The 22,215-nt window shown below is 36.6% G+C and overlaps 1 protein-coding gene across 1 annotated transcript; it reads right to left on the bottom strand.

Annotated features, from left to right (window-relative positions):
• Positions 1-7,491: 7,491 nt before the first annotated feature.
• Positions 7,492-16,846, bottom strand: LOC124989320 (butyrophilin-like protein 1). The gene is given in 10 exon segments (XM_047559221.1): positions 7,492-7,918; positions 7,920-8,010; positions 10,544-10,570; positions 10,759-10,785; positions 10,877-10,897; positions 12,341-12,559; positions 12,660-12,941; positions 13,498-13,725; positions 13,728-13,835; positions 16,690-16,846. Coding segments are annotated over 10 exon segments (1,587 nt in total).
• Positions 16,847-22,215: the final 5,369 nt, after the last annotated feature.

The raw sequence follows: 22,215 nt of genomic DNA, 5'->3' as shown, positions 1-22,215 counted from the left end.
AGAATTTATACATAGAAAACCTGCACTACAGAACATTCTCAGCAAAATATTCCATGAGGAGGAAATGAACAACAACAATGTAGGTCAGCAAAGGAAGGAACTACCTTAAAGGAAAAGCCAATCAAAGGAGAAATCAAGTCAAGTTAAAAACCAAAAATAAGCCACAATGGCTGGGAATACATATCATATTTTAATAATGATCCTGAACGTTAATTGCCTAAACTCATCAATCAAAAGACATAGACTAGCAGATTGGATTAAAAAGAAAGACTGAACAATATGCTGCCTTCAAGAGACTCATCTCATAGATAAGGACACCCACAGACTAAAGGGGAAAGGATGGGAAAAAAGCTACCATGCCCATGGACTCAGTAAAAAAGCAGCGGTTTCCATCTTTATATCAGATAAAGTGGACTTCAAGCCAAAGTTAGTCAGAAGGGATAAAGAAGGACATTTCATACTGCTTAAGGGAGTCATAAATCAGGAATACATAATGATATTTATACCCCAAACAATGGCACATCCATATACGTCAAACAAATCCTCAATTTCAGGAATCAAATAGACCACAACACAATAATTCTGGGTGACTTTAACACACCACTGTCATCACTGTCACTGGATAGATCTCCTAAACAAAAACTAAAGAAAGAAACCATGGAACTCAATAACACAATCAGTAACTTAGACTTAACAGACATATATAGAATATTCCATCCATCAGTGAGTGAATTCACTTTCTTCTCAGCAGCACATTATCTCTAAAATAGACCATATGTTATGCCACAAAGTGGCCCTTAGTAAATGCAAAGAAAAAATAGAGATATACCTTGTATTCTCTCAGATCATAATGGAATGAAATTAGAAATCAATGACAAAATAAAAACCAGAAACAACTCCAATACCTGGAGATTGAATAACATGCTATTGAATGAAGCATGGATAACAAAAAACAGGGAGGAGATTAAAAACATTCTTAGAGGTAAAGTAGAATGATGATACAATATATCAAAATCTCTGGGACACTATGAAAGCAGTGCTAGGAGGAAAATTCATTGCATGGAGTGCATTCAAGAAAAGAATAAAAAGTCAACAACTAAATGACCTAACATTACAGTTCAAAGCCCTAAATAAAGAATAGAACAACACCAAAAGTAGTAGAAGTCAGGAAATAATTAAAATCAGAGCTCTAATCAATGAAATTGAAACAAAAGAAACAATTCAAAAAATTGACAAAATGACAAGTTTGTTCTTTGAAAAAGTAAACAAAATAGATAAACCCTTAGCCACACTAACAATGAGAAGGAGAGAGGAAACTCAAATTACTAAAACTGTGATGAAAAAGGAAATATCACAACAGACACCATTGAAATACATAACATAATGAGAAGCTACTTTGAAAATCTATACTCCAACAAAGTAGAAAATCTTAAAGACATTGACAAATATCTAGAGACATATGATCCTCCCAAACTGAACCAGGAGGACATCCACAATTTAAACAGATCATTTTCAAGCAATGAAATAGAAGAAGTCATCAAAAGCGTACCAAACAAGAAAAGCCCAGGACCAGATTCCCAGCTGAGTTGTATAAGACCTTCAAAGAAGAACTTATACCAATACTCCTCAAAGTATTTCATGAAGTAGAAAAGGAGGGAACCCTTCCAAATTCATTCTGTGAATCTAGTATCACTCTGACACCAAAACCAGACAAACACACATCAAGGAAATAAAGCTTTAGAACAATATCTCTGATGAATATAGATGCAAAAATCCTTAACAAAATTCTGGCAAATTGCATCCAAAAGCATATTAAGAAGATAGTGCACCATGATCAAGTGGGATTCATCCCAGGGATGCAAGGTTGGTTCAATGTCTGAAAATCAATAAATGTAATTCATCACATTAATAGACTTAAGGTTAAAAATCATAATTATTTCAATAGATGCAGAGAAAGCATTTGAGAAAATACAACACTGCTTCATGCTGAAAACACTAGAAAAAATAGGGTTAGTAGGAACATACCTCAGCATTGTAAATGCTATTTATGCTAAGCCCACAGCCAACATCATTCTTAATGGAGGAAAACTGAAAGAATTCCCTTTAAAAACTGGAACAAGATGGGGATGCCCTCTTTCACCACTCCTATTCAACATCGTGCTTGAAATACTAGCCAGAGCAATTAGACATACCAAAGAAATTAAAGGGATAGGAATAGGAAAAGAAGAATTCAAGCTGTCGCTATATGCCGATGACATGATTCTATATTTAGAGGATCAAAAAAATCCACCAGAAAACTTCTAGACCTAATAAATGAATTCAGCAAAATATCAGGATATAAAATCAACACATATAAATTTAATGCATTTCTATAAATAAGTGATGAATCATCTGAAAGAGAAATTAGGAAAACAACTCCATTCACAATAGCCTCCAAAACAAACAAACAAACAAACAACAACAACAATAAAAACTTGGGAATCAATTTAATAAAAGAGGTGAAAGACCTGTACAATGAAAACTACAGAACATTAAAGAAAGAAATTGAGGAAGACCTTAGGAGATGGAAATATCTTCTGTGTTCTTGGATAGGCAGAATTAATATTGTCAAAATGGCCATATTTCCAAAGGCACTACACAGATTTAACACAATTCCAATTAAAATCCCAATGACATTCCTTATAGAAATAGAGAAAGCAGTCATGAAAATCATCTGGAAGAACAAAAGACCCAGAATAGCCAAAGCAATACTGGGCAGGAAGAGTGATGCAGGAGGTATCACAATACCAGATATTAACCTATACTATAGAGCAATAGTAACAAAAATGGCATGGTCTTGGCACCAAAATAGACAGGTAGACCAATGGTACAGAATAGAAGACACAGAGACAAACCCACATGGATACAGTTATCTTATACTAGACAAAGGTGCCAAAAATGTACAATGAAGAAAAGACAGCCTCTTCAACAAATGGTGCTGGTAAAACTGGAAATCCATATGCAGGAAAGTAAAATTAAACCCCTATCTCTCACCCTGTACAAAACTCAACTCAAAATGGATCAAGGATCTAGGAATTAGACCTGAGACCCTTCACCAAATAGAAGAAAAAGTAGGCCTGAATCTTGACCATGTTGGCTTGGGACCAGACTTCTTTAAGAAGACCCCCAGAGTGCAAGAAATAAAAACAAGAATCAATAAATGGGATGGATTCGAACTAAAAAGCTTTTTCTCAGCAACGGAAACAATCAATAATGTGAAAAGAGAGCCTACAAAGTGGGAGAAAATCTTTTATACACACTCCAGACAGAGCACTAATCTCCAAAATTTATAAAGAACTTAAAAACTTTATACCCAAAATACAAATAACCAATCAATAAATGGGCTAAGGAATTGGGCAGATACTTCACAGAAGATGATACACAGGTGATTGATCAACAAATATATGAAAAAGTGCTCATCATCTCTAGTAATTAGAGAAATGCAAATTAAAACCACCCCAAGATTTCATCTAACTCCAATTAGAATGGCTATTATCAATAACACAAGCAATAGTAAGTGTTGGTGTGGATGTGGGGAAAAAGGTACACTCATACAATGCTGGTGGAGTTGCAAATTGGTACAGCCACTCTGGAAAGCAGTATGGAGATTCCTCAGAAAACTTGGAATGGGACCACCATTTGACCCAGGTATCCCATTCCTTTGTTTATACCCAAAGGGCTTAAAATCAGCATACTACAGTGATGCAGCCACATCAATGTTCATAGCAGTTCAATTCACAATAGCTAGATTGTGGAACCAACCTAGATGCCCTTCAGTTGATGAATGGATAAATAAACTGTGGTATATATATATACACAATGGAATATTACTTAGCCATAAAGAAGAATAAAATTATGGCATTTGCTGGTGGAGAATATCATGCTAAGTGAAATAAGCCAAACCCAAAAAACCAAAGACTGAATGTTTTCTCTCATAAGTGGACAATGATACATATGGGGGAGCAGGGGTTTGTGGCAGGGCATGGGAAGAGTGGAGGAACTTTAGATGGTGTAGAAGAAAATGGGGCAAGAGTGGGTGGGGGAAGGAAAGATAGTAGACTGAGACAGACGGTATTACCCTATGTATTTGTATGATTACATGAATGGTGTGAATCTACATTGTGTACGACCATAGAAATGAAAGGTTGTACCCCATTTGTGTACAATGAATCAAAATGCAGTCTGTAAAAATAAAAATTAAAGAAAAAATAGTCAATTTTATTTTGGTATTCTAGCATTTGGAAAATGAAATGCATGTATCACTTAAAATAGAATCAAATAAAATACTTAAGAATATAGCTAGCAACTGTTATGCAATATTATGCAACTAAGAACTATAAAACACTACAGAAAGAAATTAAGGAAGGCATGAATGAATGAAAAAACCTAAAAAATGTTTTTCTTCAATAAAATATATAAAAGATTTGAATGAATATTTAAAAAAATGAAGATGTGTGAGTGATCATTAAGTCAACATATTCATCAGGAAAATGTAATAAAAAGAATTTATCACTTCATATTGGCTAACATGGATATAATTTTAAAATGTGACAAAATCAAATATTGATTATCATGTGGAGTCCCTGAAATTGTCATATAGTATTTATTTGAATATAAAGTGGTACAGCACTTTGGGAAACATAATTTAAAAAACAAAATGAAATACATATCTAATCTGTGAGTCAGACATCACAAGAAAAATGAAAAGAATAAGAAAAATGAAATATGTATTCACAGAGGCCCACTTGGTGAGGAACTGAGGCCTCCAGTCCAGCCCCAGCCATGCCTTTAGATGACTAGCTGACAGCTTGATTGCAATCCTATATTGCTTAGGGAAAAATGAGAAGGAAAAAGGTCTGTACATGTATAACACAGATGCAATTTAAAAAGATATTTTCATCTCTGGTTTGTGAAATTAATGGATACAGAGAACTGACTGTATTCACTTTCTTACATGGTATATGAAATGCATGTTTGTACTGAATCCTAGTAGTTCTTCAAATGCAGTAGCATTCCAATTGACATGACTTTCTCTCAGATCAATTATTTCAAATATTTGAAGACACATAATTGCTTGCCTTTACCCTCAAATGAATACCTATTTCCTCTGTACTAGGATCTGTTGCTTTTCCCCTATAACTGATCATTAAGGTATTATCCTAGTTTATAGTTTCACTGTTAAATCATAGACAGTTCTTTCACTTTAGGTATGTAGTCATTCCATATGAGATTTTGCATTCACCCATGCCAGTTCCCCTAATTCTACCTGTCTGCCTACAAGAAAAAGAAAAAAAAAAAAAATGGAAGAAGCTAAGAAGTAGAATCTCAAGACACCGAGTTCTTACAAGACTATTGCTTGTTTCTGCCAAAAGATTACTGTAGATTACTCTTCTCTTAGTTTTGTCTTGGTACTAGACGTAGGATAATTCTAGATAGCATAACCATGTATTCTAGCTCATGGATTTGAAATGTAAATTAATGATTAATGATGAAAAATGTTCTAAATCTTTTTACAACACTTCAGAGAAAATGGAAAAAATTCTTTTCTATGAAAGTATATGCTAATGAAAAAGATATTGGATTTTCTTTATGCAACCTGTTAACAGGGAGGAAGAAATTCTCCAGGAAGAATGTCCCCACCAGAGCTATTTTATAAGAATATTTACCCAAAGCTTAGAGGAGAACTTCCTAAGCTACTTGGCTTAATCCCTCTTAGGCAGTGGCAATAGGAACCTTACACTCTTCAAATTTCTTACTTCTCAGTCTTTGTAGAAGGAAGCTTGATATTCTTCCTACCTTATAGAAGAACAAGGGATAAACCTAACAGAGAAGTCCTATTGTGTCCCAGGACAAAAAATAATTCCCCAAGGGTACAATCCCAGTGATCTACTTCCTCTAGCTGCACCCAACCTGCCTACAGTTACCACCCAGTATAGTAGTTCTTTCAAATTATTAGTCCATCAGTTGATTAGGTCATAGTCTCATATTCTAATCATTTCACCTCTGAACATTCCTGCATTGTCTGTTACATGTGCTTTTTTTTTGGTGACACCTTATATTTAAACCATAACAACCCCTACCTCTCATCAGTTATAAATATCAACTCAAAATGGATTAGGAACTTACAAGACCTGAAGCTATGACCTACTGGGAAAAAAAAATAGGAAGAATGCTTCAGGACATTAACCTGGCAAAAACTTTTTAATGCGACCCACCAAAAGCAAAATTAACAAATGGGATTATGTGAAACTAAAAACTTTTGCACAGCAAATGAAATAATTAATAGACCTAAGAGACAACCTACAGAAAGGAAAAAATATTAGCAAAGTGTATATCTGACAAAGGGTTGATATTCAGAATTTATTAGGAGCTGAAACAACTTGATAGCATAAAACAAATACTATTTATAAATAGGAACAGCACAGTGATGTATGCCTGTAATCCCAGCAACTCAGAAGACTGAAGAGGGGGTAAGCCTCAGCAACTTAGTGAGGCCCTAAGCAACTTGACAAGACCCTGTGTCTAAATAAAATATAAAAAGGGCTGGGGATGTTGCTCATGGTTCACTGGTTGAGTGCTACTGGGTTCAATTCCTGGTACTAAAAAAAGAAAGAAAAAAGAAAGAAAAAAATAAAAAGAAGGAAAACAGGCTAAAGACCTGAATAAACATTTCTTAAAAGAAGACATACAAATAGCCAACAGATATATGAAAAAATGTTCATATTGGTAACCATTGGGAGAATGCAAATGCATGGTGAGGTATCAGTTCACTCGAGTAAGAATGACTATTTTCAGAAGTTCAGTAGATTAGACAAAGGGGAATGGAGGGATGGGAGGGGAGATAGGAAAAAGAAAGACAGTAGAATGAATAACATAATTTTCCTATGTATATATATATGAATCTTACCATCATGTACATTCACAAGAATAGGGTACTAATTAGAATAAGATATATTCCATATTTGTATAATTATATCAAAATGGATTCTACTGTCATGTATAACTAAAAAAATTGTCATATGTAACATTTCTCAGCACTTTACATTGATATTTTGTTAAACTGTTCTATTTTTGCAAATTATTTTTGCAAATACAGAAAAAAAGATGGGCTATTTTCAAAAAGACTAAAGATTACAAGTGCTGGCAAGGATTTGTAGAAAAAGGAACTCTCTTTTCAGTTTTATTTAAAATTTTCGTTTTAATTATTAACACATTAATTGTACAAATAATTGGTTTCTGGTACTGTTCAATTTCAGCCTGAGCTTCTTTAGCCTGTTTCAGCCTCTGGTTGGTCCTTTTGCTTGTGGGCTTCCAACACCTTCTCAGTGGCCCGCTTCTCCACCTGCAGCAGCTGTTGGATCCCCTGCGACTGACTGGCCATGGCTGCGGAGACTCAGAAGCCCAGGCAACTCCACGATGGCCCCTGGATCAGCTGACCGCCCTCACTTTTAATTATGCCGATGGGGAGAGCTCCATGGATTTAAGTGTGAAGTAAGGATAGAGAAACCCAGAGAAACTGACCTGAGTGAAGGAAAAGATGTGGGTACCATCGATCATGTTATAGAAAGATATGTCACTATCTTCATAATCCAAGAAAACCACAATCTTCTGTGGACACTTTTCTGTGAGGAGAGGCTTTTCTAGGAAAATGTTCTGTGAACAACAGGCAAGAGCCCTGTATTCACCTTTCTTCTTCTGTAAGACTCTGAATATCTTCTTTGATGGTTTTTCAAATGGTCCTATCTCATCTCTGTACTTTTCATAAACGCCTAGCACCCACTCATCAGTGTCCCTGACATCCACCTCCCAGCAATATCTCCCTGACGTGAAGCCTCTCTGATGAAGTGTGAGGTGGTTGCAGTCTCCTTCCTTACTACCAAGAAGAAGATCCTGTGTTTCTTTTTGCCATTTTTTTTTTCTTTGGGTCAGAAATGTTCTGGTAAAACAGTCCATGATTTAGAATCACAGGAACTGGAAGAAGGAAAAAAAATCCACCATTATATAATTCAGAAAGCTATTGTGCAAGTGAAGTCTTAAACAAAATGTGGAGCTGATGGAGAAAAAGCATCTCTCCTTTGTGTGTGTGCTGGGAGGTGGCTGTGCTACTTGACCCATTTTATCTGCTCTTGGTGCCTTTGGCAGAGTGCCAGGGTGAGCCAGGGCTTGCATTGGTTACTTGAGACTATTGTTCTCTCCATGTTCTCTATAAATTAGAACCATGTTCCTCCATTAGTAACAGCTTTCCCATAAACTGACCTTTTTTAAAGAAGCAACTGAGCACTCTTGCCATTCTGAACACTTTTCACTTAGGGGTCTCCACAGCTGAGAAGACTATGTTCATTCTGTTTTCAGGACCATGTAGATCCCACAAACAAGAAATCTGGGCCAATAAGTGAAGGTGGAACCAACCAGAATAGCTAATTCTAGCAGCAACTTTCAGTTCAGACTAATACTTAGTGAACTTCATGTTTTTCCTTCATTTTACCTGAATAATGGTGCCTCTGTCTTTTCAGCTGGAAGATGGTATTAGTAAAAGAAGATAGTGTATCAGAGGGCAGGTTGGAAAGGAGTCAAAAATAAAAAACAAAAGACACTCACCAGGATGGAAAAAAAACAATATAAATTGAGCCTGGGATAGAAATGTATTCAGGGAATGAAAAGGAAAAAATATTTCCAGCCCTGGCTCATTATTTTCTCCTCTCAACTCTCCTTACTACATTCACTAATGCTCTCAAACTCTGCTAATATTCCAAAACTAGGATGAGTGACAAGGTTAGGAACTGTGCCACAATGCAGCCTGGTGCTGGAGAACTAACCTTCTCCCACCTGAGCCACGTTTGGAGAACACTTGGAGCTGCTGCCCAGTGCTCAAAGTACCCCTGCACTGTGCTCTGATGAACTGTGTACCCACTCACTGCAGATGGGTGGCATGAAATATCCTTTCATTCTGTTTTATTTGGGGATTTTTCCAGCCTATGACCTTTTCAGAGTAGTGCTTTAACTTATGTCTAAGGTCTTTAGATAGTCCCTTATTATTTTCATCACTGTAGTCAGATTTTTTACATTTTTCTCCAGAATCAGATTCTTTATGTGGAATAGAACTGCATTTTTTTTCTTCCTAGGGTCACGTCTCTCATAATGGACTGGTGATTTTATTTAGAGATTGGATATATTCATGAATCTTGGGACAGTTGACAGATTAAGGACTTACTCATAATTCTTAACAAGTGCAGCATGTGATCCCTCATTGAAGTGCCCTCCAGGAAGAAATTTAGCACTGTGATATATAGAACCTATATGAGTCAAGAAGAACATCCAATATCATGTATTCCATCTTCTTCATCTTAGAGACAAGGGGACTGAGGTCAAGAAAGAGAATGATCTGATTCCTCAGTTGTAATTGGTAGAGTCACCATTAAAACTCACACGTCCTCCCCTGTAGTACTTTGTTCTCTCCTTAAATCATAGGAACACTTATTAAGCTGTGTATAGTGTTCTGGTTTCTAGTTTATATTCCCCAATGGACCTTTAACTTTCACAGGGTCAGAGATAATGGCTCTTACCACCAACACATAACACAATGTTTGGCATATAGAAATTGTACAATAATATGTACCTAGCATGTTTATGAGGTCTAACTGAATATTACACAAAACCACATGAACACACATACACACACTTGTAAGTTCATGCAGTACATAGTCATGGATATTAGAAGGTATAAAAATAGCTAATTCCCCTTAACAGCACATAAACATATTTTTACAAATGATATTAAAATATGTTGAAAATTATTTTTCAAAAAATTTAAACATGAGTTTCTATGCAATTTTACTTTATTTTGAATAGGCAAAATAGGTAAAATCCGTAGTGTATTTTCCCCAAATCTGAAATATATTATTTGTTCTTTTAAACATTATTTGCAATATAAGAATGCTAACACAATAGGGTATTCTTTATTCTTCCCAAATCTCATCAAAATCATTCTCAGTTCTTTTCCTTCCTTCTCCTAGGTGATACTGATTAACAGTTAATGTCAAGTCCTACTCCTATCAGGTTGCTATGGACTTTACCATTAATTTCTCCTTTTTTCTTAGTTCTAGAAAACAATTATTGGAACCTCCCAATACAAAGTATCACATATAGATGCCAAATATATTTTCACAACTTACAAGAACACAGGTGTGCATATGTATGTGTGTGTGTTTATGGTTTTTTTTTTATACTGGGAATTGAACACACTTAACCACACTTAACCACTTAGCCACATTCCACACAATCCAAGCCCTTCTTAAATTTTTTATTTTGAAATAGGTTTCATTAAATTGCTGAGGTCCTCACTAAATTGCTGAGGCTGATTTCGAACTCATGATCCTCCTGATTTAGCCTCCCAAGTTTCTGGGAATACAGGTGTGTTTTACAATGCCCAGCTCTTCTTTCTCTATTTGTCATGTTCATAATACCAGAGGCACTTGGAAAGATTTAATACCTAGGAGTGACTTACCAGGATATATCAGGGCCTTCTTCCAATCTAAAAAAGAACAAATCCAGGTAAAATAAGGTAGGACATTAATCTGTGGTCTCACATTTTTCTCCTTTTCTCTTATTTTTCTTCCATTACTCCTCATTCAATCATTTGGTCTTTTCCTCCAAGGAGAGGGAGCTGAGGAAGTGTTGGGCATTGGGACATCAAGTGGTGTGGGAAACATAGTCTCTTACCTTCATGGTACAATGCCTTCCCTCGTTCTGAAAGAAATGACATTCAGTGAGAGATCCAGAAGAAGTGTGGAAAGGAAAAACAGACTTTACAGTGGGCATGGAAAGAAGCAAGACTCACCAAGCTCTGCCTTGAGATTTGCTAGAAGAGGAAGATATAAAATCCATCAAATTGAGTTTAGCTGCCCCTGAGTTTGGTAAGTAGCTATATGAATTAGGTTTGGTTTTCCCTTGAGGGCCCCATAATTATATTTTTTAGTATTTTTTATTAGAACTTTATGGTTACACACAGTAGTTGGTTCATCCTGACAAATTCATACATGCATGGAAATTGATTTTAGTTCATGATCCTCCCTTTTCCCTCCCTCTTTTTTCTTCCATCCTCCCATTCCTCCTCCTCCTTCTATTCTACTAGACTGTAGACTATCTTTCACTTGCTATTAATTTGTATTTTATTGGTTCTTTATTTTACTCATTTCTTTTATTTTACTCCCTCCCCATTTCTTTTATTTTACTCTAGCTTTCACATATGAGAGAAAACATTTGACCTTTCAGTTTCTGAGGTTGGCTAATTTCACTTAGTGTGATATTCTCCATTTCTATCATTTATCAGCAAATGCCCTAATTTCATTCTTTTTAATGGCTGAGTAGAACTCCATTGTATATATGCACCACATTTATTAATTCATTTGTCTTTTGACAGGCATCTGGGTTGATTACATAACTTAGCTAATATGAATCATGCTGCTCTAAATATTGATGTGGTTGTGTTGCTGTAGTATGCCAATTTTAGATCTTTTGGGAAAATACCCAGGAGTGGGATAGCTGAGTCATATGATGGTTCCATCGCTAGCTTTTTGAGGAATCTCCAAACTGCTTTACTAGAGTGATTGTACTAATGTTCCCATTGCTGAAGTCCCACACAAACAACATATGAGTGTTCCTTTCTCTGTACAATCTCACCAGAATTTATATTCTTGTATATTCAGAATTTGTATTCTTGATCATTGCCATTCTGACTGGAGTAAGATGAAATCTTAGTATCATTTTGATTTGCATTTCCCTGATTGCTAGAGATGTTAAATATTTTTTCATATATTTATTGACCTTTGTGTTTCTTCTATTGAGAACTTTCTGTTTAGATCTTTTGAGGACCCCATAATTTATATGGAGAGATTATCAAGCATGTGTGTCCCATCTAAACTGACAAGAATTAAAAAAAGTTACATGGGAGGTGACACAGGATCACAGAGGAATATTAAATGTCCATACTTTATGGGAGTTTTCAGATTGCTTATTACTGAAGGATAAGTAGGAAGAGAACCTAGAGAAAGACGTTTGCACAAGGAGAGAAACAGCAACACAGGCTTAGGAACAGGCAAGGAAGAGCAGGGTATAGTTTGAGGAGCCACACTTCAGAAGCCCGATGTCCACTGTCCACTGATCTTCTCATGTGATTTTCTCCTTTGTACAGGACTCCTATTTCTGTGGAATGTTTGATACCCTGTATTTCCCCTGAGGTCCTTTGATAAACTCTGAGTCCCTCAACTACCCTATTCCATAGCTCTTCCATGAACTAATTCACCCTTCTGCCCCAATTTAACTCTAGCCTTAAGTGACACTTCCTTCTCATTCCTCATCTGTTGTTCTTCATGAGATTCTTTTTCCCTTTTCTTTATCTCTCTCTCTTTGGCTTGATTTTTTTTCCAGCCAATGTAGTTGATCCCAATGAGGAGAAGCCCCAGCACAAGGACTGTCCCAGCCAGGGCTGCTTTCCATGGAGACATCCTGGGAAAGAAGGGCTCTGACTAAGGAGTATGTAGACACAGTCAGAGACTGTCCTGGAGGAAACCCTTCCCTCTTTCCTCCCTTCTCTTACCATACTCTCCTTGGATTTTACTAACCTGGGAGGAAGATGGATGACACTTTCTCCCAAACAGAGAGAAGATTTTGGATGGAGCAAGTCACATTGCTCAGGGAGTTGTCTGTGACCACAAGGGATGTCTCCACATGGAAGACCTCACTCCAGTCTTGGGTGTAAGCCTCAGGGAGGGATGGTAGCTTTGCTCCTGCCTTGTTTTTCCACTGCACCTTGGGTTTTTGGAACCAGCCACCTGAGGAGCATAGCATTTGGATCCCACCTTCCTTGGGTCCTGTCATGTGAACATGAGGGGAAGAGCCCAAACCTGAGGAGAGAAGGCATGTATCTAAGGCTGGTGGTCCTTGTGGCTCAGAGTCCCTGAAGCTGATAGCTGATTTGTCCTTCATTAGCCTTGAGAGAAACCTGGAGCAAAGAGGTCAGCATTAGGCTGACATGTGACTCAGTTTGGCATGCATTTCCTACTTTTGTGCTGTGCTTGGACTGAAAAAACCTTGGGGTCATTCTAGGAAGAGAAAAGAATAAGAACAAGTAAAACTAGAAATTAGTTCTCATTTTATTGATTACTTTTCTCTCTTGATTGTGTAAAAGTTAATGTTTCAGGGTGTCAATGTTTATTACTACTGAATAAATTTTCTGGGGTCTTACAGAATGTCAAAAGATGTTCAGAAATGTTAACTTCTTTGATATTTAAAAGCTAATAGAGTATATAGTCTTATCCTCATTGTATAGTTTAGGCAACTGACGGTCTACAAGTATACCAATATATCCAAAATTTAAACAGCACCAGGTTGGGAATCTAGAGGCCCTCACCTTGTCCTTTGTCTTACATTATCACCTACATTACTTACCAAGTTATATACCTATAACATTCAGTTCCATGAAGGCCTCCTGTGAGATATTGCCATCTTTAAAATGACACCAGTACTGGCCATTGTCAGAGGCCTTCATGTGCTGTATCAGCAGGGCCATATCCCCCTTGCTGATGGATTCTCCCACCAACTTGATCCTGCCTTGGTACTCCAGCATCTGTTCCCCACTTTGTTCCTGTCCATTCTGGAGCACCAGCATAGCAGGGGAGATCTGGGCATGTGCATGTGGGCTGCACTCTGTTCAGGAGACAGCTGGCAGGGTAGAGTAACATCCTCCCCAAGCAAGGCCATGATGGGCTCAGCTGGTCCATTCACAGAAAACCCAGATACTATGTGGGGATCAGAGACAGATTGCGAGAATAAGTTAGGGTGAAATGAGAGGAAAAACAAATTTGTATTTTCTTACTTAGGAGTCCAAATATATTTCTTTGTGTTATTTTCCAAAGAATTAAGATATATTTTAAATTTAAATATATATTGATTTAAATTATATATATATACTCATTTAAGTATATAAACTTAATATATATCCACTTAAGTATATGTATTTAAATATAAATCACATCTTTCACATATATACACTAAAATGTATATATATGTGTGTGTGTATGTGTGTGTAATCTGTCTTCTTCAACTGTATTTTCCTCACTCTCTGCCAGCAGATTGCATTAATTTTTCTGGAAGTAACCACTGTTGATAGATTGGCATTTGAAAAGATCTTTTTCTTATACATTTCCAAATAGTATTTATATGTAAGTTATGCAAAATTCATGTTAAAGAGATTTATTGAGAAATAAATGTGTTAAACTAACTTATCTCTTTCTCTCCTTACTCATCCCTTTGTCTTCTAGCACTCTGCTCCTAGGAAGGTAAGAAGTCATTTCTGATCCGAGATTTAAGTACTGTATACTGAGGGGATTAGATAGATTATCCCAAGATAAAAAGTGGAATTTTAAGGTGAGGTAGGCCTTTTATTTTTGGAAATAACTATGAAGGCTTAGAATCATAGAGAACTATTTTAATGAAAATCATTTTCTTGTGATGGGTGGACTTAGAGGTTTCTGGCTTAGGTGTTAAGAGTTAGGTAACTCTTGCCAGTAAGGACAGTTGGATTCCCAAGGGAGGGAGAAAGAGGGTGAGAGCCAAAATGGGGACCTTGTCTGAGTGAAAAAATATGCTCTTTCCTCAGGTCACTTCAGCTATTTGTCTGAAAATTATTTTACTGTAAAAATCTACAATGGCTGAAGGTAAGTGGTACCCCTGGGCAAAACTTGTATTGGCAGAGGCCCAGCACATCATGGATATTGAGTCAGGACTTATGGGCCTATAAATGAAATGCTGTGATCTAGGATGGGAAAAGTCCACAAAAGCAGCTTTGTTGATGCTCAGGAGGACCCAGTACAAAAGGCAAGGGCATATGAAATTAGAGGATGTGGCCATGGCCATCCTGTCCCAGAGAGTGTGGGTCTGGCATTTCTGGACAAGGAGCATTATAGTGGTTGTTGTGCTAGACTGAGGCCATACTCTCTTTTCCATTCTTGCATAAAACCCAGAGTATCATTATAACCTAAGGGATATACGTTCCTAGCTACCTGATAGTGGGGAGTTGGCATGAAAATTAGGTGAACAATTCAATTTAGAAAAGAGTATTTAACATTATGTGCAGCCACAATGTAATAGAAAAAAAATCATTGTTTCATATAAATGGGATCATAATATATCAATTTCTACAACAGTGGTCATTCAATCATCTTGGTACACATAATCAGATGTACCTGATTATTTTTTAACAGTGTATACCATCATGTTCAAACTTTTCCTATGTGGGTGCACATTTACGTTACTTCCAACTTCTTATTACTATGAACAGTCCTGCAGTAAACATAACACACATACATATGGAAAAGCACTTCTATAGAATAATTATAGAATTTTTGGGTCACCATCTATGGACATTAAAAATCTTGATCACCACCTAACTGACATCAGATTAAGGAGATAACAAAAACGTTATTCTTGTGATCTCACATGTAGCTTCTCTGCAAAGCAGGAGTCTGAAAACTTTATCTGGAGGGGTTCTTTCATCTTATGAAAGAGGGACTTATGTCTGAGAGAGAATAAGTGATTTTTCCAAGATTATAATTCATTAGAGCTCAGGAAACTTGAATCTAAATTCTTTGTACTTAGGCTTGCTTGGCAGTGTGAATATTACTGAGTATAGTTCAACAGATACATCAAAAACCAACAGGCTAAAATCACCAATACTCAGCAAAGATTTTTTTTTTCCTCTGAGGCACTGGGGATTTGAACTGCAGCCCTTGCACATGCTAGGTAAGCACTCTCCAAGAGGAACTATTTCTTCAGCTCCTCAGCAAAGATTTTGATCAATGTTATAGCTCTGAGATTCATAAGATCTACCCAAAGGAGTAAGGGGCTTCCAGATGAGGGAGTTTTCTTGGCCATCGGATGACCAAGTGTTTTTTATTAATGTGAACGGAGCCATTGAAAACAAGCCAATAAATAAAAATCATGAGACAGAACACTGACCTGCTGAGCACTGTATGGACACCTGAAGAAGGAGAAGAGGGACGAGGAAGCCAGCTGGAGACAAACCCAGAAAACTCACCATCTTTAGAGCAAAGAAAAGGTTCACTGTAACCATGAGATACTCTGTAGGAGAAGGTGGTGAGAAGGTTCTAAGGAAAAATAAAAACAAACAAACAAATACTTGCCCCCCCCAAATGAAAACACCCCTCTCCTCAAGAACAGCTTTATACCCAGATTTTTGATTGTTTCTCCCTCACAGACCTGAATACAAACACCACCAACTCCCACATCCTCCCCAGTGGGTTTTCCTTCTCCCTTTCTTCTGAAAACTGTTTCCCCAGAGGTGTAGTAAACAGTAAATCATTCTCGTGTGCTCTGTTGACTCTCTTGCTTTTCTCTAGATTCATCTTCTCACCAGGGCACTCTTGGGATGGAAAACCCTAGGTACAATGCTGAGAAAGGGTCAGACACAGAACTAATCCCCTCAGCTAATCTATCTTCAGTCTTCTTGTATTTGTTTCTTTATTTACTTACTTGCTTATTTACTATAAATAGCTCTTATGTTTTAACTCCCAAGAGGAATCTTTTCTCACCACATGTCTCAGAATTCAAGTCCCTCTTTCTTCAGGTCCACACCTCCCACTGACACCTGCACATCACCACATATTTCTTTTACTATCTCAATGAAGCTGATGGATTCCAGGAAGCTTCTGGTTCCCTCAGTGTACCTACAAAACTTTGTTCCACACACTGTTTGCACCTGGTTTTTCTTTTGGTCAGCATCCAAGGGCATGGCTGCAAGAACTGAAAGCAACAGTTTTCCAAACCATCATTGGAGTGGGAATATATTCTGAGAAAGAGGAACACATAGGACTGCCAAGAAGCATTGGCTTTTGAATGCTTCTGAAGTGTGACTAAAGACAAAATCAAAGCCCATCTCCAGCTCCTAGTTACTCTGAAAGTGGAAGTAATAAAATTCACCTCAGGGACTTTGGAATGGGTTGAGCCAAAGAATGATAGGAACTCTAACTTGTGCCTTTCTTGAAAATGCTCAGTGTACTTCCATTCTTCCACCTGCAAAAGGCTCAAACCACAGTTTTCAAGAAGGAATTATCTTCTGTGTGATATTCAGACCCGTGGGTCATCAGTGTTCATCTCACAAAGTTAACTGATTAAGAGGTAAAACCAAAAGAAGAATACTTCTTACCATACCATAATTGACTTTGGAGGGTATATACAGATCTGTGCAGAGGAGTGTCAGAGCTCAGAATTGGAGATCTCTGTGCTCTAAGAAACTTAGGGGTCCCAATAAAAGAATAGAAATGATAACACAATTGTACAACTGAATGAAGGATGTGCTCAAAAGGAGTTTTCTTTCCATTTTATTCTTTCCAAGTTTAATTCACATTTCTTTGTGTCATACAAGATAAACAGAGACACAGATAGCAATTGCATGAATATTAGTGTTAAGCCACTAATAGTCTGGCCAAAGGAATGCTAAGATCTTAAATAAACTCTCTCTAGACCCAGTGAGGTACACTGGGCTCTTTATGAAATCAAATTCATATAGATAAAATTTGCATACAACAATACCTAGTTTTTGTTCTGATTTCACAAATGCTCATACTAATGCAACCACAACCTTGATTAAAATATGGAGTATTTCCTTCTCTTGAAAACTTCCCTCATGTTCATCATCAGTCAAACCTGAAGAAACAAACAGTATTCTGATACCAATCATGGTGACTTTGTCTTACCTATTCTAGAACTTCAAAAATAACAAAATAGGAGCAATACATATGTGTGCCTTTGTGTTTGACTTCTTTGGCAAAACAAAATGTTTTTTGAGATTTAACCATGTTGTGTGTATCAGTATTTTGTTTACATTTATTGCTGCATAACACTGTATTGATGAATAGCTGGCCATTTACTCTTTTACAGGTCTCATCCCCTCCTGATACATACCCTCCTCTCTCAACTAAAGTACTTTCATATCACACCAGGTAGCCCTCCTCCCCAAGGCCACCCTGTCTCCTTTGGGTTCTGACACATACCTAACAGTTTTATCTCTGAAATACAGAGCAATTCAAAGGGAAAACTGAAGGATTTAGTACACTATTTGATTCTTGTTTGTTTTGAAAATTATAATGAATGTCTAATGTGCATATTCTATTCCAAAATGTAAATAGAATAACATATATTTCCAACAAAACTGTAAAAATAAACTTGAAAAACTCATATTCAAATGTAGTTTTCTCCAATAATGGAGAAATGAGTAAAATTGAGTTATCTGTAGAGAATATTGAGGGAATTACCCTGAGTACATACCAGTGTTTTGTGTATTTTAGAGAGAAAGATGTGAAAGAAGAGCACTATAGAAGAAAAAAAATCTATAAATTATTATTGATTTCAAAATGCAGCAGTTTTAAAAACACTATGAAAGACTGAAGAACAGACTTCTAAGCCACAAAATGATATTTATTTGAGAGGTGAAAATATGGCTGCTTCTGCCTTAATTTTACTTATCTCTAATTTTCGGATGTATCTAACAGAAAAGATAAAGAATAATGAGTGAAAAGTGGATTTTTTCAAACATATTCAAATGTGAAATATAATAGGAAAGTGTAGGGAATACAGTATTGGAGTAACAGCACTCTTGGAAATGAAAAACTGGCTTAAAATGGAAACCAAATGGAAGGATCAATTATCATCATAGATAGCATTAAATATTAATACAAATATAAAACATTGGGCTAGAAAGAGGGAGTTACTGAATTCTACCAAAATAGTGATATATTGAATCAAAAATATAAACTTTAGGAAACACAAATTGAGTTAAGCACAATAGATCCAGAACTTTGACATTCATACATAGAATTTCCAAAGTGGAAAGAAGGAAATTAGTGGCAATAATTGGGTTCCTGGGTTGAAAGTCCATTTCATAAAAAAGTTGGATTGTTGAAATAAAGATATTTGTTTTTTATTATTGAAATAAAGAAATTAGCTTTTTCTTGTAAAGTTTTAGAGCTCCATAGATAAACAAAAACTTCAAAGCTTCCAGAGTCTGGGAAACATGTTATGAACAGAATAAAAAGTATTACGTTCTATTATACATGTATTATTCAATATTCATTGCTAGAAAAAAATGCAAATGTAGTCTTTACAATCCTGAGTGGAAAACTAGAATTATATGAACAACAAAATTAACAACATTCAATTGTAAGGGTAAAAAAAAACAAAGTACTGATAAGTAAGGGATCAGAACCACCCCCAGCAAAAAACCCTTATATAAAGATGAAGGTTTCAGGTTTGAACGCAAGGGCTTGCAGTTCAAGGAGGTATTGATATATATGAGGTACATCCTGTAAGGAAAAATGCAGCCCAACTTGGGACCCGCGGTAGTTCCAGCCCCTCCGAGGGTACTGGCGCTCCATATGCCCGGTCTCAGTTGCAGCTCAACAATAGCTCCCAGAAATCCGACCGACACAGGGCCTCATGCAAGAGACTTTATTATGCAGACAACTAGTGCATCCAATGCGAGGTTGGAAAAGAAGGGAAAAGAGAAAGATGGCATGGACGCTTCCCCCAGATATTGGAATCTCCCGGACTGGAAGGAACCAATAGCGGAGGAGAATACTTGCAAGCTGACTGCAAGAGAATACTTGCAATAGCTAGCTAGCATGTTCAGACTGGCAAGCTAGGATGTAAAGTGGGAAGCAGGAAATTCCTGTAACATAAGAGGTGGGCGGAGCACAGATTGACAAGTGGTTGGGAGGCGGGGAAAAATGCTGCACCTGAAAGGGCGTGGTATCGGCTTTGTATTACACATCCTATCCCCTGTTTACTCCAACCCCTTGTGGTCACTGTTAGTGGAACTGGAATAACAAGATAGGGGATTTGACAGATATTTTATTGAAGAGACATGTTGGCTTGAGCTTTTCCCTCTCCCTCTCTCCCTTTCTCTCTCTCTCTTTCTTATTCCTGTTAACCTCTTCCAATGCAGTTGTCTACAGAAGATTGTGTGGCTTTTCTGTAGTTGAGACTTATTTTAAAAGTTTAAATTGTTTTCCAGAAACATAATGACATAATCCATACACATGTCAAATCCCTGCCTGTTTGGGAAAGGTAAACCCCATTAGATATTTAAACAAGTTTTAAAAGCAGTGCTTAGAATAAACAAATATTTGGGTATTTACTTATATAGGCAGACCTGGAAAAGATTTGCCATTGTAAGCATAGTGTAAGAAGAGGTTTGATGAGATAACATGTCTACTAATTCATACTAATTGCCTTGAAAGGACTTCTGTTAACCAAAAGCTATGAGAGATTGTTAGATCTTACCAAGTCATGAAGTAAATATTTGATATAGCATAGTTGTTATACTATTTGAAACCTCTAACTTCACTTGTATATTCTGTAATAATACTATTAACTTCTGCTTAATTGTGATTATAAATTTCTTTTTGAGTTTCCAATTGATTTTGCATTTTTATATTCTGCTGTCATTGAAAGTTATCTATTCTTAATATCTATATTTAAAAGGGAAATCTTGTTTCTTTGAATGCTTTCTAAAATTTTAAAATTAATGTTATCCTATATATGATTTTGTTAAACTATGTCTAGTTTGTATTTATTTAATTCTTATTTTACTAAGTCTCTTTTTTCTTTTCTTTTTTTTTTTTGAGAAAAAGGAAAAAGAAGTTTTATTGCTTTGCTACCAAAGGAGAAACACAGGGGACTCCTGTCCTAGGGACTGTGATTCTTTGCTAAGTCTCTTATAAACTAATTGTAGATATTTAATATTAGATCCAGAATGTTAAAAAATGTAAATAGAGCTGTCTTGATTTTTCTTTTTTCTTTTGCAGTACTGTGAATTGAACCCTGGGGCCCTTCACCACTGCACTATACCCTCAGCCTTTTTTATTTTTTATTTTCAGACACGGTTTCATTGAGTTGCCCAGGCTGGACTTGAACTTGTGATTCTCCTACCTCAGCCTCTCAACTATCTGGGATTATAGGCATATACCATCCCACCCAGGGGGGGTTTCTTAATTATTTCAGACTCTTTCTACCATTCAAAAGAAGAAAAAAACCCATTATTTTAGAGTTCATAGAATTTAAAGGATGCACAAAACAAAAATGAATTATAGAGACAGAGGAAAGTAATTTTATCCTTATTGTTCACAGCATGGAAGGAAGATGAAAGGGGTCAGAAAATATTTTTGGGGCTAATCAAAATGTTTATCTTTTACCTGGTTGGGGTGGATTAACAAATGTTAGTGGAGAAAATTTTTATGCCTGGGAGGAGAGTCAGAAAGTTGGACTGTGTCTGTCTTTTCAATTCTCTGTCTAATGGAATGAGGGTCCTAACTGGTAGATGAAAATTTATCTTCAGAATGCCAAAAATATTCATGTGAATTGAGCTGGACTTTATAACAAAAATTGCTAGCACATATCAAAGCAAATGCTCTATGGAAAGTGAGTGCTTTACATGCATTAATTCATGTAATCCTCATGAAAAACTGAGGGTATCTATTGTTACCAAATTTATTGTCAGGCAAGGAAACTGAGGCCAAGAGAGGTTGTGTAATTTGTCGAAATCATAATCAGGATTTCAATTAAGGAGGTCAAGTTCTATTAATACAAATCATGTATTTCTCGGAAAAGGGAAATCAGTTGATTTGGACCCTCTCTATACCTTGCAAATGTGTAATTATTAGATTCGTTTTCTGTGCTATGTCAAATTTCTCTTTCCTTCTTTTACTTTCAGTTTGGAGAATGTCAGGGTGATGAAAGAGAAGTTTATTGCTGAACAGTTCCTCTGGAGTATGTTCTTGCTTCCAATTTTCCAAATCCTTTAAATGATCATATAAACCTTCCTCCAGGAGCCCAAGTTTTCTAAAGTATCTGGGAGCAAGACTTACAGGTAGACCTCTGGGCAGCCAGAAAGGGGAGCTGGGAGGGTGGTGGGAGTGCCTTTTCTTGGTACCTGGGGCTGTGCAGATGAGTTCCAGGAAAACTTTTTCTCTCTAAGAACTTAAATGATGTGGTGCTGCATGAGTTTTCTGGGTGATGGGCAAGAGGGAGGAAATCTGGCCAAAGATTCTAGGGGTGAACAGAGGGCAGACGGAGTTACATCTGCTCCTTCATCACATAGAAATG

The sequence above is a fragment of the Sciurus carolinensis genome, chromosome 7, assembly GCF_902686445.1.
Source record: "Sciurus carolinensis chromosome 7, mSciCar1.2, whole genome shotgun sequence".
In the NCBI taxonomy this organism is placed as follows: Eukaryota; Metazoa; Chordata; class Mammalia; order Rodentia; family Sciuridae; genus Sciurus; species Sciurus carolinensis.
Note: the sequence above shows the minus strand (reverse complement) of the source record. Positions and strands in the feature narration are given on the sequence as shown.